Source organism: Toxorhynchites rutilus, chromosome 2 (genome assembly GCF_029784135.1).
Source record: "Toxorhynchites rutilus septentrionalis strain SRP chromosome 2, ASM2978413v1, whole genome shotgun sequence".
NCBI classification, from domain to species: Eukaryota; Metazoa; Arthropoda; class Insecta; order Diptera; family Culicidae; genus Toxorhynchites; species Toxorhynchites rutilus.
The window spans coordinates 312010989-312037218 of NC_073745.1; the positions used below are offsets into that span (position 1 = coordinate 312010989).

Consider the following 26230-nt stretch of genomic DNA (forward strand, 5'->3'; position numbering starts at 1 on the left):
TAAATTAAATATTGAATTATGAATAATAGAATTCTTTTTTGCAGTCGTGAAAGCTGTCGGTGTAATTCATCGAGTTGTTTGGTTTACTTGTTGCATTTCTGATATTTTGCCAAATTTCGTTTCAAAATATGCAATTGACCGTTCGATTTAATTTACATAATAGGGTTCAATATTTCTGACAGATAGTTCTACCTCTCGGTAATTGAGAAATATAATAATCATGTTGGATGTATTTTTATGGAAAATAAATGTTTTGAATCTTCAGAGGAGCAATTTTCTTAAAAAAATCAACGATATCGATTGATGAGATTTTAACCAAATTAAGTAATATTTATCAATGATTTAGTAACCGATAATAATTTTTTTTTATAGAATAATTTATCATTGATTTTTTATTAGCATGACCTATTTTTTTTCCTTTAATTACCCATCCTCTACTGGAGCATACGATCTCACAGACCGGGAATCAATAATTCTGTTCTGAAAAGGCTGGATGAATTCATTGAAACTGAATGAAGTTGAATAAAATACACAGGAGGGTTGTGTCCGAGACACGACCGCATAGTTGACGTAGGATTCCGCTAGGCTATCTGTTGATTTTAAATATGTTTGAAGAATTACATCGTTAAACTCTTTGATAATGATTTGGTGACCTCCTGAAAAGGGCCGTTTTTTTGGTTGTTGGGTATTGTATGTTCACTGCACTAGTGTTTACCGAGTGATGATGACAGAAGGATGGTAAAGAGTCGTTGGATGGTGCGTATCCGATAAATGATACCGAAGTGGACGAGATACGATAAAAACCGCCTTCTGTGATCCAAGACGAGATGCCTCCAGTGTTATGTATGTATGAAATAAAGGAAAAAAAACTCACCAATGTAATATAAGATAATTACCAATACCGAGCAAAATTATCAATTTTTCTCATCAGTAAAAACTTGTTACATTATGAAATGGAAAACGTAATTTTCATTTGTAATTTTTACTTTCTGATTGTTTATTCAACCCAATGCGTATTTTAATTGGACTAACAACACCTAATACTATATGTAAAGCAATCATTTTTCCTAATATTTCTCCATTTTTTTCAATTTTTCTCGCCGTATAAACTTTCCTTGGGGGTCTCCGTAGCCACATTGGTTGCGCGTTCGCTTAGTAAGCGATCGATCGTGAGTTCAAAACTCAGGACCCTCATTGACCATCTTTGTGTTGTTACAGATTAGCTACGTCCACGCAACAATCATCAGCGATGGAGATCGATTCATCCATACAACTGCTCTGCTCTGAAAGACACATCGGGCTGCTGTTCTATATATAGCTCAACAATGATCAATCAACTTTCTCCGCTGTCCGGTGGTCTAACTGGATAATGGAAGAAAAATACAATACAGAATACTCTTACGCCTAAATGGCTACTGTGTAAATGTACCATATGCAATGGTATAGAAGGAATACTGGCGAATGGCAACTGTGTAATGTAATGTGCTATAATTATAGATATGATAACCATGTGACATATGTACACGATTAAAATTCGGCTTTGTTACAGCTAAAATGCTAATGAGCCTGAAATAAATAAATGGGATAAAAAAAAAAACTTTCCTTGGGTGAAAATGAACACAACAAAACAAACAGACTGAGCAATCAGCGTTTGAAATTGGACAATTTGCACGATGTGCTCGATTTTCGATTTTCGATTTGTACCCCAATATGTTCCCGAAAGACGTAATCCTACGTCGAAATATTTTCTGGAGTTTGAAGATTCGATTATATATTTTTTTAAATTTTTATTAAATACCATCACGTCTAGAAAAACACAATAGCAAAATTACAGTCTGTGATACCGTGCGCGAATATACGAGTTATGATTTTGCGCGCGAGTACAGGACAGTTAAAACTAGAGATGAAAAGGACACCCGGTAGCTATCCGGCCAATATCTGCAATATCTGCGGCCGGGTACCGGATATTACTAAAAAAAATTCTTATTAACTTATGAGAAATCATAAGACAATAAACGAAAAAAATCTTTCACAAGTAAATAAGGTATGATTACTGACATGTCAGAATGTTATTATGTTATTAATGTGTTATAATTTTATTATATATTAAATATTAATTATTATCAACTCATAACAGTGTTAACTTTATAACAGTACTCAAAATTAACCAGTGGTAAATTATGATGAATAATGATGATGATTAAATAATGAATTTCCAGCAGAACGTGAAATCGGTGTTCTTTGGGTGGTCTCGTCTTTGTTCAGATACTTTTTTGATGCAACAACATGCAAAATTACCTCGAATATTTAAAAGCTATAATAAAAATATAAAAGCTATAATAAAATATATTAAAGCGAACTACTTCAACCGCCGGTCGCCGGTCATAATAATTTGGATTTGATTTGTAGTGAAGTAAGTGTACCCCCTCTAAGATTACCATCTCTGAAGACAACTTTAAGTACAACTTACATAAATCTCAACATTATGATATAAAATCATTATCAGGAAAAAAAGCTGTTGCAGATTCCATGTAGAAAACTTGATACACTATTAAATAGGATATTTATTTTGAAAGAAAACTTTCATATTCGTTTATAATTCTTATTTAAAAATGTGTTTATCTATTTCTAAAATTTAACGCTTCATTTGCCTCATATTCGCCTGTCATTTCTCTTAGTCATGTATAAGCTTATAAAGGGCTGAGGCTCGAGGCTGGCCGGATATCTGTTAACCGGTATCCGGCCAAACCACTATTCATTTCATCACTAGTTAAAACTTTGTTTAATCGTCTTGTACTACATTCAATTTCTAGTAACTTTTTGAAACAGTCAACGTTGGTAGACCGCAGCTTAACATTTGAACAGTTAGTCGTCCGTAATGCCCAGAAGTTTGGCCCAAGCTCAATGTCTATAAACGGATTGATGAAAACCCTCGGACAAGAGTTTTCGTACAGAGGGCATAAAAGGCAAATACATGACAATGGTATTCGGTACTCTTCGTACTGTACGCCCAATATAATGAGATCCGACGACAGAATTAACATACTCTGTGTCCTTAAGTATTACTTTAACCAACAAAAACTTGCAAAATGTTTTTATTGTAAACTAATTATTCTAAATAAAAGTTGTTTCTTCAAGAAAACTGGGTATTTTAACGTATGTTTTTTACCGGTGATTTACCGGTTTTACCTGTAATGAAATTTTCATCACCGAATAACCGGTTATTGAATTTTTGGCACGGTAATGCAATCCCTAGTAGCAACAAAATGAATGCCGATAGGGGAAATGATTTGTGTATGATCATATTTGAACGAACGAAAGCGATTTTTTCAGTGAATGGATCATTTGGCAAACACTGGGGATTATTGAAAATTCTCCAAAATAAAATTTTTGGATGTCTAAACTTCAGAAATATGAAGAAAAAAAAATATTTTTCCCAAATTTCTAGAACAGAGTACCTCCTTGGATGAACAATGCGTTCACGTTCTCAGCACAACCCACTACGAATTTAACCCTTTGCGGTCGTTTGACTACTCTCAGCCACCACAAAAAAGAATCGTACTAATTTTATACTTTATTCAACCATGTATCAGTTTACACTTTTTCTTAACGACTCTTAATGTCTACTGAACCTGTTCCTGAGATAATATGGAGCTTCTATGGATGATAGAGAACGGTACTCAGTATAAACGAAAGATTATTAGCGTGGAAAGATGAGAAGATAGCCACGACCCTGAGTAGCTGCGATACATTAGACATAAACTGTAGTAAAATAGATGAAACTAGGCGGCCCTGTCTATGTTACCAAATTATATTATAAATTACAATATAGTATAGGAGGAGTACGACAATTTGTACGAAGATTGGTGGAGCGACTTTTAGGTAATGCTATAAAAATACATTAAAACACATTGTACTAGAGATGGGCAAAACGGTTCATTTCAGTGAGCGGCTCAGAACCGTGCGCTCAATGTAAAGAGCCGGCTCATTTGAGCGGCTCGACGGCTCTTTTCAAGAATTGGTTTATTCGGATATGTAAAGAATGGAAGACGTAAAAAAATAAGGTTTAAAACAATAATCAGTGCAGAGAAAGTAAAAATATTTCTTTACTGAAGGTTTTCTTTGATATATTTCCATCACAATGATCTTTTTATTTTTTTTTTATTTATAAACATTATCTTTTCAATGTTATCTGATGAAAGTCGACTACATCTTTCACTGCAAACTTGTCTTGCTTTCGGAACAACTCGCTCACATGGTACTGAAGTCGCCGGAATACATAATATTTTCAAAAAAAAAAAAAAATATAGAGCCGCGGAGAGATAGATTTCCTCGCTTAGTCTCAGCAAATGTGGATCTACAATAGATGTTGCAGCAGCTTTTGGATCATGTGAGGATCGAAGATTGCATCAAACTCCTCCCATTCATCACCAACGATTTGTGGTAGTTTCGTAGGTGTGTATTCCATGGATGTCATTTTTAGCATCCTTATCAACGACTGGTGTGCATAGTTGTACTTTCTGTTATCCCCAAAACCTTGCTGCTTGAAGCGAGGATCTAGCAGTATTTATTAGGCTACTAATTCGTCTGACTCAAGATTTGTAGATCGCTTTACCAGCTCCGAAATCAATTCATACAGAGCTTTTTTACAATCACTAGAACTGATTTCACTTGATCCATATAATGTTGATCATGTCGAATTATCAGTCGGGAGAATATAGCAGTTTTCGATAACGACACAGTAACGGTCGCCATTTTGAATTTACATTTTTCACGAATAACAGTGTTCTACTAGTCAAGTCCTTTCATTTGATACCCATATTGATGAGGTTTTGGCAAAATAGGTAGTCTGTCATTTTATAATGGCCGCCATATTGGATTTACATTTTACATAAATAACTGTGTCCTACTAGACAAGTACTTTCATTAGATACCCATATCGAGAGGGTTTTGAGAAAAAATACATATTTCGCCATGTTGAGGTGGCGGCCATTTTGGATTTACATTTTTCATAAATAACTGTGGTCTACTAGTCAAGCCCTTCCATTTGATACCCATATTGATGGGGTTTTGACGAAATTAGTTGTCTGCCATTTTGTAACGGCCGCCATCTTGGATTTCCATTTCACATAAATAACTATGTTCTACTAGTCAAGTCTTTTCATTAGATGCCCATATTGAGGGGTTTTGAAAAAAAATACATATCACATAACACAAACTTCTGCATTACTCAAGAATTAATCAAGCAAATGAAACCAACTTGGGCATATTGAGGTTTTAGGGTGCAATAAATGTTTCTATGATAGTTAGACTCTCCACCCCTTCTCTAAGGAGGGGCTGTCATACAAATGAAACACAAATTTCTGCATAACTCTAAAACTAATCAAGCACAATTTGGGATGTGAGGGTTTTTGAGTATAAGAAATGTTTCTATAATGGTGTGACACTCTCTCTCCTCTGGAATGGAGAGGGGTCCCATAAAAATATTACAAATATTTCAACCATCAATTTTTCATTCAAACATGACAATTGAAAATTTTCGGAAAACTCTGAAGGAAAAAGTGAAAATTCTGAAAATTAAATTCCAATATGTTCTACAATTACATAGTGACAAGTGTTCTTAGTCCATTTCATGTATGCGCTAGCGAAATTGATATTTGTTCGAAACTGGAAACGGATTTTAATGTGATGAAACGCACTCCTATATCTTCTTCTATCTATATAAAAAAAAAGGATTGCCGGATGTGTTGATAAGATCAGAACTCGAAAAAGGAATTGTCCGATTTAGGGCTGTCTTTATTCTATTATATTTTCTGTATAAAACATTTATTCTATGTCACGGAGAAACATGTTATTTGCAAGTGGTTGAAAAATCATGAACGAGAATTGTGTCTGAAAATAATCTGATATTCAACGGAGTCTATTAGAAGATCAATCAATGAACAATTCTGCGATTGGACCCATGAATTTTCTCATAGTAAGAAAACGTGAATGTTTGAAAGTATTGATAACAACTAACAAATTTTGAGCGGGACTAAGTTTGCCGGGTCAGCTAGTTTTTCATAAATAACTGTGATCTACTAGGCAAGCCTTTCATTTGATACCCATATTGATGGGGTTTTGACGAAATTAGTAGTCTGTCATTCTATGACGGCCGCCATCTTGGATTTCCATTTTACATAAATAACTGTGTCCTACTAGACAAGTCCTTTCATTAGATACCCATATTTATGGGGTTTCGAGAAAATATGTAATCCGCCAAAATTTACAAACATACAAGCAGTTAAATGAAACCGCTTAAAAAGCAGCATGGGAAACATATATTTCTTCCACACTGCCGCAAGCCACACTGCCGGTTCGTCAGAACGAGCGTACGATTCACTGTTCTTTATCAATAAGCCGGCTCTTAAAAGAAACACGGTTCTTGTATGAACCGCAGTTCTTTTTTGAACCGTGGTTCTCAAATGAACGGCTCTTAAATGAACCGCGGTTCAAAAAGAGCCACGGCTCATAAAAGAACCGTGGGTCTTTTTGTACCGTGGTTCATTCAAGAGCCGTACGTATAAGAGCCGTTCATTTGAGAGCCGCGGCTCATTTGTAAAGAACCGTGGATCGTACGCTCTTTCTGACGTACCGGCTCAAATGAGCGGCTCGTGAGCGCTCGCCCATCTCTACATTGTACACATATCCAAAGATCACAAAAAATAAACAGATCTTATCTAACTTTCATAAGTTTACATGATACATGCTCTTTCGAGGGAAATTAATTCCGACCAGTACGACATCCATATAATGTTGTGTTGTGAAATGAGAACTGAGCACGACTGGAACGATCCTACAGTTCATCTCAAAGCTTTCCCACTTCATTTCTATAAAGCATGAGTGTTTGATGTTCTATTTAACGCCTCTGATAGACTGGCTTGCCGTAAAATGATTCTATCTCACCATTTATCTGCGTTGAGCAATGAACGCTGCTAATGTTTCGTTATCTAGTAACAGATCTTTCGCCCATTGTGAGTCAATCAGAAAGTTGCGATTTTTTATATAAATATTGTTAGCATTGGCTTATTTTCAAATAGTTCAGTTCGTTCTATAGAACCATCGAAATCGACCGAGAAGATGATAAGTGTGGGTCAATTCGTCAGTTTGGCACTAATTGGAATTGCGATTCCTCTGACTCAAACGGTGGGTAATTGATGCTGGTTATCAAAACAGTATGCTAACATTCATTCCACTCTAGCTAACACTAATCGAGATGACCGGCATGGTAACGCGGTGCGCCTCTGGACAAAATTTCACCGAAGCCGCCATCCCAGGTCTCCTCAATGCTCAGTACTCGGATGACCAGGCGACCAAGTGCTTTCTTCGATGTTTGGGTCACGAATTGAAAATCTATGACGACGCGAACGGAGTCAATATGCACGACGTGTGGATCCTTTTGCGCCAGGGTCGTAAGGATGAAGAGGAGAAGGAGTTTGCCGAATCGCACGCCAAATGCGTCAAAGAAAATTTGTCCAAAGTCGCGGCGGATGATTACTGCGGGAGAACTTACGCAACCTACATTTGCTTCGCTGACGATTGGATCCCGCTGGTTAAAGAGTTGGTTGGTGTGCCTTCCATAGGCAGCGTGTTTGGGATTTGAAGTGTGGAAATAAAGTTAAAAGATCTTCTTGGCTTGGACCACGTTGACGGGAAGAAATGAGACGTGGTTCGATGATTTATCTATTTGAAAATATACAAGATGGGTACGATATCTCTTCTAATCGCATTTTATTTGTTATATCTTGTCTTTCTCACTGTCTCGAAAATTGAAAATGTAGAAATATTTTTCATGACAAGAATACAATTCAGCGATACGGAATCTTCTTTCAGTTGATTACGGTTCCCTTTTGTGAATTATCGGGATAAAAAAGTGTACGATAGTGATGTAGCGATTTTAGTGTACGATAAGAATTGAAATAAAAATGAATAATAATGCATAAAGCTTTTGGCATGTAGGCAAATCAAGCGTACAATGTACAATATAACGTTTTTTTCCATATCACTATGTTTCCATATCACTAATTATCCATTTCCAACAATCAAAACGGTTACGTTTCCCATATAAAAACGTGAATGTTTATTTTTTGCCAATTGAGAGAACTCCATGTAATGAACAATAGCATGTTACACGTGCATATATGATTAATGAAATTAAAATGTAATTTGTAGTGCAACGATTCTATTTCACCGATCATAACTTCCATATATCGTAATCTGGCAAAAGATCAACCTTCCACATTCCAACAGCGATTTTTCGCATAAATAACATTGGAGAGACTTGCGCTCGAACAGTGCGATTCGATGATTAGCTTCGTCAAATTCTGGATCTGGGAGATGTTGAGCGCACGTCAGTTCGTTGGCCTTGCCCTGATCGGCACTTTGATCCCGTTAACCCAAACGGTGAGTAATCCTGAGTTTGTTATCAGAATAACATCCCTATATGCATCGCATTCTAGCTGACACTGGTGGAGATGACCGACGTGGTAACGAAATGCGCCCTGGGACAAAACTTCACCGAGGCCAGCATTCCTGGTCTCCTCAAGGCTGAGTATTCGTTCGATCAAGCGACCAAATGCTTTCTCCGTTGTATGGGTCACGAACTGAAGGTGTACGAGGACGCTTCGGGAGTCCTGATGAACGCCATGTGGATCCTTTTGCGCCCGGGTCGTAAGGCCGAAGAGGAAAACGAGTTCGCCGCATCACACGCCAAATGTCTTGAAGAAAATTTGGCCAAAGTCCCGGCGGATGATTACTGCGAGAAGGCGTACGCGACGTACAAATGTTTTGCCGACGAATGGGTGGCGTTGGTAAAGGAGATGATTGTTGTACCTTCAGTAGACCTTGTGTTTGGGGTTTAAAATGTGGAAATAAATGTACGATTTCGATAACAATCAGATATTATATATATGTTGGGGTATGACAATCATTCTCGGCAGAGAAAAAGTCAACGATTCAATTGATTTGCTACTATCCAGTGCTTTTTCGAACAAGGTATGGTGCTCATCGAAATTATAAAACGCACACTAGACTTAGTATTTTTAAATGAATCCAGTGTCATCGAGCTAATCGAACCGGCATCGGCTCTTTTTCGAATTAACATCCATCTTCTTGGGCGTTTTTATCTTATGATGTTCACAGTGTCGTAAGTTTGTTTTCAATATCAAGTTTATTTTATATCCTATAGTTTCCCAAAGAGAGCAATAGAAATGAAATGAAATCTATACATATCGGTCAAAAATGGTGCTCAATAGCCTCATTTGATGAATTATGATTATAGAATTTGTTAAAAAAGTCACAGGAGGGTTGTGTCCAAGACACGACCGCATAGTTGACGTAGGATTCCGTTAGGCTATATGTCGATTTTGGATATGTTTGAAGAATTACATGGTTAAACTCTTTGATAATGATTTGATGGCAATTTTGTTTGATTGTTGGATATTGTTAGTTCACTCCACCAGTGTTTACCGAGTAGTGATCACAGAAAGATGGTAAACAGTCGTTGGATGGTGCGTATCAGATAAAAGATACCGAAGTGGAACGAGATATGATGAAAACCGCCCTCTGTGATCCTAGACGAGATGCCTCCTATGTTATGTATGGATGAAATATGAAAAAGTCACTAATGGAATATAAAATAGTTACCACTACCGAACACAATTATAAATTTTTCTCATCAGTAAAAACATGTTACTTCAATATAGAGAAAACATATTTGAAATGGGAAAGGTAATTTTCTTTTATAACTTTCACTTTCTGAGTGTTTATTCAACCCAATGCGAAATTTTATTGGACTAATAGCATCTAATACTATATGTAGAGCATATGGGAAATCACTTTTTCTAATATTTTTTCACTTTTCAAATTTTTCTCGCCGTATAAACTTTTCTTGGGTGAAAATAAACACAACAAAACAGACAGCTTAAACCAAACGACCCGTTCTCGAGCGAGAACACACCTTGGTTTTTATTTATGAAATATGAAATAAATCGTTCCATATACCAAGTAATTTTTAACGCAACTGCTACCATATACAATGTTACACTTACACTTGTGCTAAATTTTTCACAATACACAATCGGCCATTGATATGAAATTTAACGAAGCAACCAACATTAAAGTTCCAAATTTAAATTTTATTTGCTAGAATTAATCGTATCACTCACCTTACTTGCAATATAAAAATGCCCCCAACTTGCATATATTTGCAAAGCCGATTTTGGTTTTGATGTCTCTGTTAGGGAACACATTTCGGTAGGAACAAAAGCTCCCCCTACTTTCATGTATTTACAATGTCGATTTACCACAGGCAGCTTGGTTTAGATGTCTCTGTTAGGGAACACATTTCGTGAGGAACAAAAGTTTCGCCTACTTTCATGTATTTGCAATGTGGATTTCCCCCAGGCAGCTTGATTTTGATGTCTCTGTTAGGGAACGCATGTCGGTAGGAACAAAAGCCCCCCCTACATTCATGCATTTGCAATGTCAACTCCCCCAGGCAGCTTGGTTTTGATGTCTCTGTTAGGAACCCGCCGCATGTGTAGTCAATTTCGACCAATCAGGAGTGGGTATTTCCGTTAGGATAAGGGTTGAGATTTTTCAATTGATCGATAGTTAGTTACATGACATATATTATTCTCTTCAATATAAAAAATTGTTATGGAGTACCGAAATCGATTGACGCAAAAATTCCATCAATCCATCATTAAATGACTGAGCAATAAGCGTTTGAAATTGGACAATTTTCACGATGTGCTCGATTTTCGATTTTCAATTTTTTACCCCGATATGTTCCCGAAAGACGTAATCCTACGTCAAAACTTGAAAGTTAATCATTTTCAATTTAATTTTATCCTAATAATCCATTAATTTGAAGTTCTTTAACCGCTCTACAATGTGTTCTTTGACGCCCAACTTCTATCTTTCTTAATTTGGCTGCAATATCGATATATACAATTCCTGGTGAAAATTTAAGCAAAATCTCCAAAAATTACTATTTTTACCCCACTGTACATGTAATAGCCACTTATACTTCACCTCAACGTTGAAAGGATATATTTCTTCTTGAAATAAGCCTTATTTGAAACATGAAAAAATTATTTTTTTTTCCAAACTATATATAATCGATATGCAAGTCGGGGGTATTTTTGTTCCCACCGAGCTGTGTTTCCCTAACACGGACTACAAAACTAATGTGCCTGGGTGAATCCGCTTTGCAAATACATGCAAGTCGGGGGTATGTTTTGGTGTTGAGTACTTTTATACTCGCTTGTCGTTTTGCAGACCGGGATATGTTTCCCTAAAACGTCATATCGTCATTCCAGATACTAGAGGTGAATGAACTTTCGCGGATCGAGAACTACGTAAACATGAGATGTGTAATAATTTCAGAGGAAAATGTAAAATACAATGATCGTTTGACAATTCTTCCGTTCACATATTTTGGTAGTCCGAGGCATAATATCAAACGTAAAAGGACGTTTTATTTGTAACGAAGAACATAATTTATTACAAAAAATCCGAAGAATTCTAAAATAATATTCGAAGGGGTAAACAAGTGGATTGCATAATGTAATTGCGTAGTTTTACGTCAAAAATATGTGGTCGTGTCCTAGATACAACCCCTTACATTTTTTTTACAAAAACTTCAAGGGTATTTCAATACAAGGTAGGTATACAATGGAGGGTAAGTATAATATTATGGTAAATTATAGTAGGGTGTGTATTTGGTATGCATGACTTGTGAAAAATTAATTTTGGTTATTTGATTTTTTTTTTCGTTTCTTTTCAAGTTTTATTCATCGCGAACTCTGTTTGAAAAACAATAAATGTTAATATGTTTGTCGCAGAGACACAATTATATTAAATCTTTGAAAGGACACCTTAATGCTTTTATTGACTATCTGAGTAAATTTCATGTTATGAACAACAATTTGCTGAAGGTGTAGAAAAAAACTGTGCATTCGCATGAGAGTTGCCTCCACAATAGTTCTGCACCACCACAGATAACAGCTGCAATGTAGCGTAATCTGGCAACAGATCTACCTCTCATTATGCATCAATCAATACGTGGCAGTTAACGAAACCAGAGCGTCGATCATCGGCTTATGTTCTGGTTGAATTTGTTCGAGTTCAATACTAACGAGTCATTTTACGGGATTGTTTCTTTGAATGATGTGTATCCTGGAATATTCCAATTTAATCTGAATAATCCGGACAAATAATAGCAAAAACTATGCAAACCAACAAGCGTGTCGTGTGAAAAGCGCGAATAAAAATCACTGCATTCGGATGCCAATTAACTCGATGCTCTTATATGGCCACTAAAGAGTGATGTTGCTGGCGCTGATTAATGATTCCTCGAACGGCGGCTCTATCCATCGGGCAGAGAGATGATTATCGATTGAAAATCTGAACGATGAATGTTCTGACATACTTCAAAACACTGCATACAGCAGTTATCAAGTGTGAGACCACTCATCCTAATTGGTGCCGCAGTGGCATATGTGGTTGGAAGTTTTCCAACCTAACCTTAATCGCGTAATGGAGCCCGCAGATTGGCGTCATCTATCGTTTAAAGCTTCCACCGATGATTGCTGGGCTGGATTAGGCATGTATCGAACATCCGCCGAAATGGGAACCACCTGGCGTCTGATATTTCCAAGCACTCAGCTTTCACTCCATCTGCAATTCATACGCGCTTTCTCCGCTTCACCAAACTTCTTGTGCAGATTTGTGACGGCAAAAGGGCGGGCAATTTTCCCACAAACCGCACGCCAGCACCGAAAAAAAACATCCTCCGGAGCCGATGAGACGAAAAGCATGTTTACGGAGGAAATGAGTTTTTCCATATTTTTGTTCCGCCGGTATCCCCTCCCCGAACAGGCTGTGCTCCGCCTTCGGTGGTGGGTTCTCTTTGCTAGAGGTTACATTTTTTTACCATTCCACATCCTGTGGATCATCCTGTGAAAGCTTCCGCCCGTTGGACCGCACCGCAGCAGTCTCGACTCGACCGAATACGGTGTGCGAAATGAGAGTCAAAAAAGTTTTTCTTTTTACCAACGCCACCGCCGCCGCCATCATCATAATCATCATCATCATCATCGCTGGTCGGAGTTGAATGAGAAAAGAAAAGAAACACCCCTCGGAATAAATCACTAAATAAACTGCCATCGTGATGTTGAATAAATCTTTTAATGACATTGAATTTTATGATCTCCCACGCAACTTGGTGTCATTTTGGGGAGAAAATCTTCCCACCAGCCGTTGAGAATCCGATGGTTTTTTTTAGCTTTTCCTCGGGATTGAGTGACAATGAAGGTGGAAGCGCACGTGCAGGTGTTTAGCGGATTTGCTTTGGTCAAATCGAGAATTCATAAGACTTCGCCAGAAGCCAAGATTAAAAGATAATGCACCACTTCAGATCTAACCTGGAGGGCAAAGGATATGATTTAAATATTTTCTAAGTGACCGATTCCAGGCACGCAAAATCCTCTTTTGTCGGTAATCCACTTCACCCCTCCTCAAGAATCGTCAGTTCATTCATCTTTTCCAGATCTGGTCTCATTGCTCACGACGCTCCGAAAGTAGTCAATAGTCTCTTCTTTGTTATGCCACAAGATTATCTGCAGCCCGGATGTCATACCAGGCGAGTCCGCTTTAATCCTCGGCTAAGGATTGGACGAGGGTCTCGTTTTTACAAGAAAACACGTTTCGATTCTGTATTTTTGTTTTTTTTTCGGCACAAATCCGTCTGACGTGAGTCTTGATAAGGCACTGTCTCACCCGGTCCCAATTCATCCCGAGCCAACGAGAGAGATGCTCTTTCAACTTTTCACGATTTTTTTTGACGTAGAACTACGTCTTTCACTAAGGGTGCCAAATCAGAAAACAGTTCACGTTTTTACGAAATAAAGTTAACGTTAATAACTATTTTTGCCGTGAACGGATTCTGGCGATTTACATACCAAACGAATCGGAAATTCCCTAAGATTTGTTTGATATGCTATACATCACAATCCCATAGTCTGTATATGGTTCAAATTGATTAAAATTGGAAGCATTCCCATTTCCTTATACATTTGTTCTGTACATTTGTGTGCTTTCCCGAACAGAGCTGTCTATAACGAGCAACTTATCGAAGAGCAACGAAGGGGAAATCGTAAGATGTAAAGTCTCCGTGAATAAAGGAAAAGAAGAAGAACGAAGGGGAATATTCGCCTAGAATATAAACAGTGGATCTCGCTGAGGTAAATTTCATTCTTCGTGAGGACACCGACTGGACAACACCGTTGCTAAGCGAGCTGAACGGCGAGGGATCGAATGATTTTCTCAAGGCAATGGGGATGGGGGAGTAGTATGAGGAAAGAGTAAAGTTTTCCAAGGGCCTTCTTGAAGGCTAGAGACGAATGAACTGAAGAAGTTTAAAGTCTCTTTAATTCAACAAGGAAAGGAAGGAAAGGCAAACTTTCAGTATCGTTCTAGATACGAAACAATGGACATCGCTTGTTCTTCCTTTTTTTGCTTCCTCGTTTCGGATTGAGCTGTAGACGCGACCTAATTACTGACTCGCTGATGTCTCTAGCATTGCAATCATTGTATCAAACTTAAGCCATTGCATTAAGGTTCTAAGCTACACAATTGTGTGGGGAATCATCAGGCTATCGTCAGCTCACCAAGAAAATAAATGTTTTGGAATTTTGTCAGTGATTTGATTTCGCATGACGGTAGGAAAACTTTCTCCACTAAGGATGAAAACACTCACAAAAAAAAACACAAAAAACATTTCAGGGTGACCAAACTGGTAGAATGGTTATTTATAAATTTTCGTAGTATTATTAAATAATAATCGCAGTTATAAACAAGCGACTTGAATTAAACTACAGCGCAGTTCTACGTCAACAATGCGGTCGTGTCTTGAACACAACCTCCTATAATTTTTTTTGATTGTTGTTTCTCTGCTCGTTAAATTGCACACCGATACATAACGTTATCTAATTTCGGGTGGATCTTTTGTCATCCCCTACTAAACACACAAACAACCACCCACTCCTTCCCAGCTTGGTTGCCGACAATCTTCTTCACCCGGGAGGATACCGTTTGACTTCGAGAAATTACAGCACGCGATGTATGTGACTGGTTTTGTTTTGATTGGCGTTTGGGCTGATTGTGGGATGTCAGGCTGCGAGGAGAAGACGAAAGAATTATGGAAGAAGAAAGCATTTCCTGCGAAGCGCGTTTTGTTTGGCACACTCGCAATCAAAGTCCCCAGGGTTTGAAGAAGAAAACGGATGTCGAAAGCGTGAAACTCGTTCGTTGTTGTTTGTTCGTTTGAAATTTTACTGAAGAGGATTTCACATTGAAAAGGATAATGGTACGATGGGTTGGCATATTGGGATATTTAGTGGTGATGTGAAAGGTCAACGTGTAAATTATGTTGAATTTGTGTGAGCGACACAAGTTCATATTTAGTACGGGAAGAATGTGAAGAAACATAAAAAAAATAACTGATATGATTTAGATTTGACATTTCAGATTCCACACTTAAGAATCAGCTTCCAGATTAAAGTCTAAATTCTGACTAGATGAGTCAATTAAAATGTTTCTTGTTCTTGCTCAGATGTGACTGTTCGTTCAAATACAATTTATTTCTACAGGCTCTTATCTTGGAACTTCTGCATAAAATAAACAATCCTTGGGATGAGATCAGAATCCTGCGAATTGAATCGAATTGTTTCTTACTCCATTTCCAATTATTATTGCCTAGGGTCCAGAATGCCGCTAATAGATCATATTTTGGAAATACAGTAACGTCTCTATTAAATCACGCTCAAAAAAATTTTCGCGTGATATAATGGAAACGTGATATATTCGGAACTTGTGTGGAACTTTGTTTTATCGCCTATATGTATAATTTAAGTTTTTGGGTTTTTGGGGTCGGGGAAGGTTCTTATGATAGTTCGAAACACCTCCCCCCTCTCTAAGGGCGGGCTGCCATACAAATTGTAGCGCGGTACCGATTTCAGCATTTGGAAGCCCCTCGTTTCGTTATTTTGAACTTCAGATCCAACACCATCTCTCTTGTGTAGATCTGGGATTCTCTCTTCTTTCTATGTATTGGATGATGACAACGCGAGTGCCGCTCCTCTTTTTAGATTTGAGCAAATAGCCATAATGGGTGCTGAATGTGACTTGGCGACTGTATTTAGCCAAGACTGACCAATACACATCTGGAAGACTAATGCTTTCCTTTTTTTGGTTAATACATATTCCCCTAGAAAGCAGAGTCTTTCGGCGGGTTTCTTGTTCTTGAAACTCCAAAACCGGCGAACAACTCGATTTGAAAGGTATTCGGGGCTTAAAAACCACGAATGTGGGAAAAGCGAGACAGATACAACCGCAAAGAATTTCGGTTAAAACTATGGAATTATTAACTTCGTTAATAAATACGTAGTTCCGGTTCTGAAGAATACCGAGCTGATCTGAGGATCAAATCCGATGCTCGCTCATTTCAACTTTGGCCGTGGAAGAGGCAAAGTTAGGTTGTAGGGAGTAAAGGAAATCAGGGTTTTCGAAAAAAAAATTTGATGCCAAATGTCTTAAAATTGCATAAAACGTCGAGATCTAGTGTCATCTCATTTTTTTTTTGTCAAAGATCGACAATCTGGGACTTAGTTTTTTTTCGGACTACGAGACGAAACGTATGGTTTTAACTGCCAATAAAAATAGTTATCTCGATTTTTCATTCGGAACTTGTTGCGAAATGTTGATTTGAACGATAATATACCCTATGTGAAATATTAGCTCATCCGAACTTCATTTATTAGTGTTGCAGACGTTAAAATTTGAGTTCTTTGAAAATCAAAAAATAACCGGAAATCGGAGCTTCAAAAACTTGTTTTTTATACCAAATGTCTTAAAATGCATTGGACGTCGAGATTTACAGTTATCTCAAAAAAATTTTTTTTGTCAAAAGACGACTTTTCAGACGGAAAAACGACTAAGCGCCAAAAAAAAATTTTTTTTGACTAAATTTTTTTTCGAGAAAACAGTAAATCTAGACGAGTAATGCAATTTTAAGACATTTGGCATCAACAATTTTTTTTGAAAATACGTTTCGTCTCGTATTCCTAAAAATAACTAAGTTCCAGAGCAAGGATAGAAATTAAGCGATCATGATTCGATCCATAATTAATCGCAAACTGCACAGATCGCGATCTGTACTAGTTGCGATCAACTATTACTCCCCTCCCTTCGCAACAGAATGATGTTTTCTTGGTTACTCTGAGTTTATTAATAGATCGAGACGGGAGACGGGTGTGAAGCAAAACCGCAAAAGCCACTCGTTTCGGCAACTGAAAATCAGAGCGATGTAATGCTCAGATCATAAATGTTCGTCAGTAGTAAACAGTCTGAGCAGTATCTGATCCCCAACTTCCCCAGCTGAGATTAATCGTTTGTAGCGTGCCTTCACGATAAACCTTCAATCGTATGAGCAAAGCATTGGGAATGCAGACAGTAATGAATCCACTGCCATATCGCTTTTGTGAAATTTTGGCAGCTCTCCGTTTATAGTGTGCTCTATGTGTAAGCATTCAGAAAACGAAAGCTTCGCTCGTTGCTGGTGATGTCAATACAGCTGACTAGTGGTATATACCTATTAATTGATCGCTCGAGGCGATTTTGACGTAGGATTACGTCTTTCGGGAACATATTGGGGTACAAATTGAAAATCGAAAATCGAGCGCACCGTGAAAATTGTCCAATTCCAAATGCTTATTGCTTAGTCATTTCATGATGGATTGATGAGATTTTTGCGTCAATCATTTTCGGCACTACATAACATTTTTTTACATTGAATAAAATAATATATGTCATGAAACTTACTATCGAACAATTGAAAAATTTCAACCCCTATCCTAACGGAAATAGCCACTTCTGATTGGTCGAAATTGACGACATATGCGGCGGGTCCCTAACAGAGACATCAAAACCAAGCTGCCTGAGGGAAATCAGCATGTAAATACCCTCGTGGTCGATAGTTTAACTAACGACGCGCACAAATGGATAGTGCTAATTGTAACTAGCGTGGACATTGCTGATTGCATACGTGCTGGCGAATAAGTTGGGAGTGATGAACGAGTGTTTTTTTATTATTTTCGTTCCAATGAGAATCTTTCGATGGGTTGATTGAAGAATGATATTTCAATGAACTGAATAGAATTTATGCTTGATAGAATATAAATAAAATTTAAATTTGGAACTTTTATGTTGGTTGCTTCGTGAAATTTCATATCAATGACCGATCATGTATTGTGAAACTTTTAGCACAACTGTAAGTGTAAAATTGTACATGGTAGATATTGTGTTAACATGACTTGAAATATCAAACGATTTTTTTCCCCCAAGGAAAGTTCATGCGACGAGCAAAATTGGAAAAATCAAGGAGTATTCGAAAAAGTGATTTCACATATGCTCTACATATCGTATTGGGTGCTGTTAGCCCAATTGAAATTCGCATTGAGGCATGTAGCATCGTGTTCCGTTAGGGTTAAAGCGAAAAGGAAATGGGTTGAATAAACAGTCAGAAAATAAAAAATTATAAATTAAATTACCTTTTCCAATTCATATATATTTTCTCCATACTAAAGTAACTCTTGTTTTTTGGTGAGAAAACTTGTGTTCGATAATGATTATGACCAGACAAAACAGACCTAAATCATCGAAGAGTTTAACAATGTAATTCTTCAAACATATCCAAAATCAGCATGCAGCAGATAGCCTAACGGAATCCTACGTCAACTATGCGGTCGTGTCTTGGACACAACCCTCCTGTGACTTTTTTTTCCATCACTGTCCCAGAGTGTCGATTTTTGTCCAAAAAAATTATCGAGATGACACTAAATTTCGACGTTTCATGCAATGTTAAACATTTGGCATCAAAAAAATTTATCAAAAACCCCGATTTCCTTTCCCCCCTTGGGTGATTTTTCGATTTTCAAAAAACTTTGACCGTTTTGCGCCACTCTTCCTTAAGTCCGATCGAGCTGATATTTGGCATAGGGTGTTTTTTCGAGGTGGTGAACATTTTTTATGGGGTAACATTTTGAAAATAGAGATGACCATTTTCATTGGCACCCTAGGGTACATATACTACAGGTGAACTAGATTTTGACGAAGGACTACGTCTTTTATTTCTGTACCGGGGTGTAAGTTCAATGTTTCGAAAACGGAAGAGTGACGCTGGACTGCAAGGTTTTGAAGGTTAATACCTCTTTTCCGGCTGAACGGAGTGGTATGATAATCATTTGATTCGAAAGACAAAATCTCCATGAGTTATATGATTGGTTATTATTGACCCGAAAACTTGTTTCATTTGGCGATCTAACGCAAAACGTAAACGATCGGTGAGACATCTGGATTTTGTTTTTGAACTAAGAAAATGATGATAAGGTAACCTAAAACTCAAAAACAAATCACGTATATTTTACTTCCGGTATTTCGAAGGTAGTTCTCACATCTAGGATCAGGCATTTTTCAACTTGTTTTTGATTGTGCTCTCGAATTTTCTTTTTTGATTCAACCATTGTCAACATTTATACAATTTTCACTACTGAAGGAGGTAAGAATAACATGTTATATATAAAATTGCGCAGAATTAAATTACTTACAAATTAATCGCAATTTTAATGATCTTTTATGACTATAACATTGTGATTTATGGAAATAACTACAAGCCTTCCATAAACTCACATTGCAAAATTTAAAACAATTATCACTTTCACCGCAGCGCCACTTAGGTGTAGATTTATACGTTAGATAGCTAATAGCTTTTAAATTGCTTTGGAAACAGACTATTGAAATCATAACAATCTAGCTCATTGATGATAATTGCTATTGTGGTGATCGGAACGTGTTCCCAAACACGGACACAAAATCAAAGCAACTGGAGAAACCGTCATCGCAAATACATACAGGCTGTGATTTCTTTTATTCGCTTGCAAATGCGCTCGAGCAAAGGAAGATTTGCGCATTCGGTTTCCGTGATGCAATCGCAACCAAGAGCAACCCCTAGGGACCAACGTTGGGCTCAACATGTTAAGGTCTCTCTTGAATAGAGGAAAAAGAAAATCGCAAAGCGCAAGGTCGAAAGAATACGGGGAGTTGATGGAATTGATTCAAACTTCAAATTTTTCAGAGCCTCTTCATTTGCACGCGAAGGGTGTTGACGAGCGTTGCCGTGTTGCAATGTTATTGGCGCTTGGTATGTCCGAAGAGGAATCGATTCTTCTTTTTACGGCTCAATGAAGCGGTATGATAATCACCTCGTTCGACATATAAATTGTCTTAGAGTTATATGTTTGATATTTATTGAATGCTAAGACAACGGCAGTCCTGCGTCCACCTTGCGGTTATATCACATATATAACCCACTTCTAGTTTTTTCGTATTATAGCGTGCTGTGTTGTGTCAAAGATCGTTGGTTTGAGTTCACGGTAAACAATGAAGCCGTCCATTCATGGTGTTTGATATTCTAAAAGACAAAGGAATTGTTGAGAAAGTACATAACCCATCAGCTGATGTTCACACTTGCACTTCGAACAAAATGCTAAGACAATCCTTCGAATTTCGGCATCAGTTGATCCAGAAAATGAAAATCTCAGTGAAACTATTCTGGTTAGGAAGTTTGACCTCTAAAAACGCAGTGTGCTTTGTCAAAAGATCATCTTGGACAAAATTGCATGTAGCAAAACTTGAGAAGTGGCCTGATTACATCATTAGGAGGTTATGTTTCTACTAATCATTCCTATTAACACGTTAAACCCAGCGTCGGTCCCTAGGGGCCGACGTTGAGCTTTTTGGTAGGAAAGTGCTGACTGACTGGGACTGACAGTCACAAAATAATTAAATAAAAATATGTACGTATTGTTTTCGGATGTTTCACAAGATGAGACTACTTTCTAGTCTAATTGCTGACTATTTTCTATTTATACAATAAATATCTTTGGGCACTGGGATCGACACTGATGTTGTGCAAACGCTCTTGATGCGTTGAATGGAAAGCGCAGCAAGAAAAAAATGGGGCTTAACGTGTTAATTGTTTTGCTTGATGTGAAAAATTCTTAGAGAAACATGTTTCACTTTTCTTGGATTTGATAAATGAAATTGATTTCGGTGTCAATGTTTTTTATTATTTTTTTGAGCTATTTATTTATTTACCCCCAATGAGCTGTATGAAGAAAAAAAAAATGACCAAAAAGGTTGACTCCACTTTCTAGTTGAATTTTATCATCATTTTTTTACTAACCATACTCGAACAGCAATAAATGCTTCGATATAACGTATAGTTTTAAAATTGAGATGTACATTATATCGAAGTTCGAAGTCCCTGTATAAAGAATAGATTTTTGTATGACAATAATAATATTTATGTTACCACGGCAATCGACGCAGCAGCATGGCACATCGTGACACGTTCTGTAGAAACACTTTTTTTGATGACCTGTCATCTAAATATTCCTGTATCTAAACATTCCTTAGCGCGAGCGATAGCACATAGAATAAATAATAAACAACCATAGCACAGATTAGCGAGGCTAAGTTAAGTTATGTTGAAGGAAATAAAAGTAGATTCTTTTTGACTCTCCAGTTGAGAGGTCGATCTTTTTTAAAATTCTAGAAAAACCTCTTCAACTGTAACTTTCATTATTTATGATTTTTACGCTGCTTTTTTCTTGAAAATAGTACTTCCAAATAAATCATTTCATGATTTACGCTTAAAATAACCCTGCCTGTTGAAGGACCTATCGAAACTTAAACAGTTCATGAAGAATCAACCGCAAGTAAAACATTCACTGAGCGTTCGTTAACCCAATTAAAACCCCGCTTACACATGGAAGGCAATAAAGGCGGGTACGCGGTGCGATGCGATGGCGCAACTTTGTTCCGCTTGTTTGCACTCCAATTTGCATTTGACGCGCGCTCGTCACGATAAAAGCTGATTGCACTTGTGAGACGAGACGAGACGGATCGAGTCTGATGACGGAAGAGTTTCGTAATTAATTTTTCACTTGGTGCATCGTGGGTGCGATGGGTAGCAGTCAGTAACTGGAGGAATTGGGCTGACTGTGATACGTACGCAACTGGAGGTAAACGTTCGACAAAGTTGATTTTAGCATCGCCACCATAATAGGTTCATTATCAGGAATGAACATTCATTTAGAATTATGTGTAAAGAGGAATATATCTTGAGCTTGGGTAGACTGTACACATCGTAGTTGCTCTCGTTAAGTGGAATATAACTTGATTATTTAGTATGCACGAATATCTATCGAAAAAATTTGAATGTGGTTTTCATTCCCCTCGAGTAGGTATGGATCTGAAATCAAACGAAAGTTAAGCCCTACCAACGCAGACGAGAGAGTTTCGTATCTCACATTCAAAAAAGGAATACGTCAGTTATGCCACACCGCAACAACAGTTATCTCACGAAACTCCATAACTACGTTCGAAACTCTTTTACATAATTTGCGCCACCCGCAAAAACTTATTGAAATGTCCCTTCGAATACATAAAAGCCGAAAGTAAAACATGAGCCACTTATTCAATTAAAACATGTCCTCAAGATGGTGTTGAGGCGAGTGAGAATACCAGGCTTCTTCATTTGCAGAACGGCATTGCCATCGAAGAGGAAGAAATAGATGTCCTTAAGTCCCCCAACCGGCGGCTCCCGTCGGTTACCAATCCCGCGGAATGGGAACGCCATAAATCAAATCGCTCCTCGTGCAAAACGAGAACCCAAGGATTTTCCCAGACAGAGCAAGATGATGAGATTCCTGGGTTAATTATTCTTCATTAGTGCCACTCGTGCTTGCTTCGACGCCACCGTCGCCGCCGTCGTCCCACTTTCTTGAAGTCTTATCGGCAGCAGTCGCATTCTCATCTTCGGTCTGTATCGGATCTTTGACGCAATTAGCTCCGGTTTGTGTCCGTCTCATTCAAGGAAAACAACCAAGAATCCAACGGAACCAGCCCGGAATAGATGAATCCGATGGACGCAGATAACAGGATTCGCGATTCGCAATTTGATCTTTCCAGTAACAAATTTATCGTCGTCGTCGTTCTCGCAGGGATGGCACGAAGGATAGGCCATTGGCTTGCTGCTGTTTCAATTCGGTCGAATTCCACTGCGCCAAGAAGCGGAATTTGGTTTGGCGTTTCCTTGCTGCCAGTGTCGGATGGCAATGCGATTTGGGTGGTTTGATAAAACCAAGGCTGTACGGAGGGAAAAAAGGGGAACGCCTTTCCGGAGTTTGTTCTTGAGGCCTAGACAGAAGGAATAAATTTCTCGCGCCAAGATAGAGAAGGAACGCAGAAATAGCTAATGCAAATGAACGATAAAGTAGATAGTATTTTTGGGCGAGATATTGTTTGGCTGTTGGCTGTTTTCCTCAACCCACCGAGGATAATTTGGGAAAGAATTTTCGACTAATTGCGCTTCGTTTTGATCTCGATTGCTAGATGTTGGATTAATAAGATAAGTGTGACGGGGATTCTGAGATAATTATCTGATATGATTGAGCTGCGGTTCTCAAACCTTAATATTTTGCTTTTTTTTTCGTTATTTATATCGTATCTCGTCACATATTGTCAAAATTATTCTCCTCTGAACTGCACTGTAATTTGAATTGTCTATCAACCTTGAACTAGCAATTGTGCATCCGTTCCTGAAAACATGCTAATTATACCAAGAAGAAGCTCATCCAACACATTTATCTTGTTTTTAATCGTTTTTCCTTTTCTTGACTCTTCTCTCTCTCAGTTCGTTCCACTCTTTTGGGGCGTTTGCTGCTACCCAGTGGAAATCATGTTCAACAACTGCATCGCTTGCTCCATTCTTGTGTTTCAACGTTTTAAAATGTGTATTTTTGTGTGTGTGTGCACGATCCCTCCACCCCTCTCTCAGTCAGGGCGATGAGCTGGAGCACCCTGGACGCATTAGCATTCATACAATTTATAATACAGACCCGCTCGCTTGGTCTGCTAGGAACACGGCCCGCAAGAGCAAGAGCTGACCTCCTCCTCGAGTGCGCCTAAGAGAAAAAGGGAGAGGCCCTTTTGGAGGGCCGCTTCTTGGCCGGGGGAATACAATGTGTTGGCAGTGCACAATTATTATTATTATTTTGCAAAAGGGATTCTAGAAGCTTGTGTCTGTCTGGCTGGCCTTTTGTGCAGTTTTCGACTCATTTCAGCGCCACGCAGCAGAGGATAGCCGGAAAGGATCAGACAGAGTGAAGCTGGCGAGGAAGCGACTACAAGATGAGTTAAGTCTTGCTTCAAACATTGCATTAGCATAAACACACTTTTTTTTTGCTTTTCATTTCGGGACGTGAAATATGGCCGTCGGTTGGGGGCCTTCTGTGTTAAGGCTGATGAAGATACGTATTTTGGTATTTATAAGAAATAATATTGTTGCTCCTAGGATGAAGTAAACAAGTATGCTTTTTCAGGATTACCATTCGATTTTCCTTAAAAAACGAGTCTGTCCAGTGCTACCATTTTCTAAAGCCAGAGAAAATCCTATAAATACGATTTTTTCAATAATTCCAATATAATTTAATTAACAGAAACTGGAAAATTGATTGAAGCTCGTTTCGCAGTTCACAACATCCTCTTGAAATTGTGAAAAAGTGTTCTGTATATGACTTATAGAAAGTTCTTAAAATTTTTATAATCTACATAAATCAAAACCGATCGCCAAATGTGTTGCTAAGCACAAAACTCGAGTAAGGAATCACCCGATTTTAACCGTCTTTATTTTGTTGTATTCGTCTCCGCTAATAGGTCAATGTTACGGCGAGAAAAAACCCGAAAATTTTTGGAGAACTTTGAAGGAAAATGGAAAAGTTCGGAAAATTTAATTCCCATATGTTCTAAAATTACATCATGTAATGTGGAAACATTTTTTTTTTGCAAATGATTAGATAATCTTGAACAAGAATTGTGTCTGATAATAATTTTATATTATAATAACGATTTTTTGAAAGTATTAGAATGTTTGTGAAAAGAGAAAATTGTAAAAAGACGAATAACATCAATGAATAAATCTGAAATTGAGCCCAAGATCGTGCTTAGCACATCAATGTGAATGTTCGAATATATCCATATCAAAAATCAATTTTAGGCAGGACGAAGTTCGCCGGGTCAGCGTGTTCAAAAATTGTTATAATTGAATTGTTACACTAAAACTGCATTCAAAACATATGTTTTTCAATTTAAAGAACCGTTATTTTAGAAAAGGCTGAAATTTATGACCAAGAAAAACAGTATACATGGATGCAAGTCGTTCATACATAGCAAAATGGTCATACACTCTGTCCAACTTCTACAAGACCAGGTGATGATCTAGCTGCTTTGTGTCATTGTAAACAAACAATGTGTAATGTTTGGGCGTCACTAAAATTAGGGTCTCTATTGAAAGGATAACTGACAGCACACACAACGCGGCGCTACGCGCTCATTTTGACAGCGCAACTGTCAACCGCTTGGCGAGAACCAAATAGTTGTCAAGCGGAGAAAATGAAAAGATTGATTCGAAAAAGGGATTTGGTACCGGGCAGTCGGTGCTGTTCGCGGGTGCATGTTTTTTCTCTGATTTGCCTCATTGTGTGAGGCCGGTCTCTAACGTGGCCATTTTGGAAGCTTGGTGGTGGAGTGGCGGAGAGTGTACCGCAGTTTTCCGGCGGAGTTTATCTTCTCCGCTGAAGGACCGGAGTGTTTTCCGGAGTTCCCCGGAATCGAGCCCCGAAGTTCGCCTCCCTCAGGACAGAATCGCCTCGGGATCGAGCGACGCGCTCTCGCTAGCAAATCGGACAGCGGGATCGAGCGACGTGCTCTCCCTAGGAAATCGCAGCGTGATCAAGCAACGTGCTCTCCCCAGGAAGTCGGATAGCGGGATCGAGCGACGTGCTCTGCCCAGAAACACGGACGCGGTCTTGGGTCAGCAGATGACAGGTGAGCGCGTATGAGTGCGTGTGTGTGTGCGCAATAAAATAAGGGGAACACTAAAATTGAACAAATGCTTCAATTTATATTCTAGTGTCAAGTTTCTATAAGACCAGTTACAATTTCCGTTGCTTTAGTTGTTTTGATCAATTGAATTTGGCAAATGCCGAAGGGAAAAGTCCTCACG

At 38.1% G+C, this 26230-nt stretch overlaps 3 protein-coding genes across 14 annotated transcripts in view; 2 read left to right on the top strand and 1 right to left on the bottom strand.

Moving 5' to 3' along the window:
* Positions 1-26230, bottom strand: part of LOC129770678 (collagen alpha-1(XVIII) chain) — a 742307-nt gene that overhangs the window by 249303 nt on the left and 466774 nt on the right. The gene's annotated exons all lie outside the window — the stretch shown is intronic.
* LOC129770683 (general odorant-binding protein 99b-like) lies at positions 7058-7768 on the top strand. Its single transcript, XM_055773658.1, has 2 exons — positions 7058-7185; positions 7241-7768. Exons 1-2 carry the CDS (start codon positions 7120-7122, stop codon positions 7640-7642), a joined length of 468 nt encoding a protein of 155 aa, XP_055629633.1. The 5' UTR covers positions 7058-7119; the 3' UTR covers positions 7643-7768.
* On the top strand, positions 8301-8933 carry LOC129770682 (uncharacterized). The gene is made up of 2 exons (XM_055773657.1): positions 8301-8442; positions 8499-8933. The coding sequence occupies exons 1-2, from the start codon at positions 8344-8346 to the stop codon at positions 8898-8900; spliced, it is 501 nt and encodes a 166-aa protein (XP_055629632.1). The 5' UTR covers positions 8301-8343; the 3' UTR covers positions 8901-8933.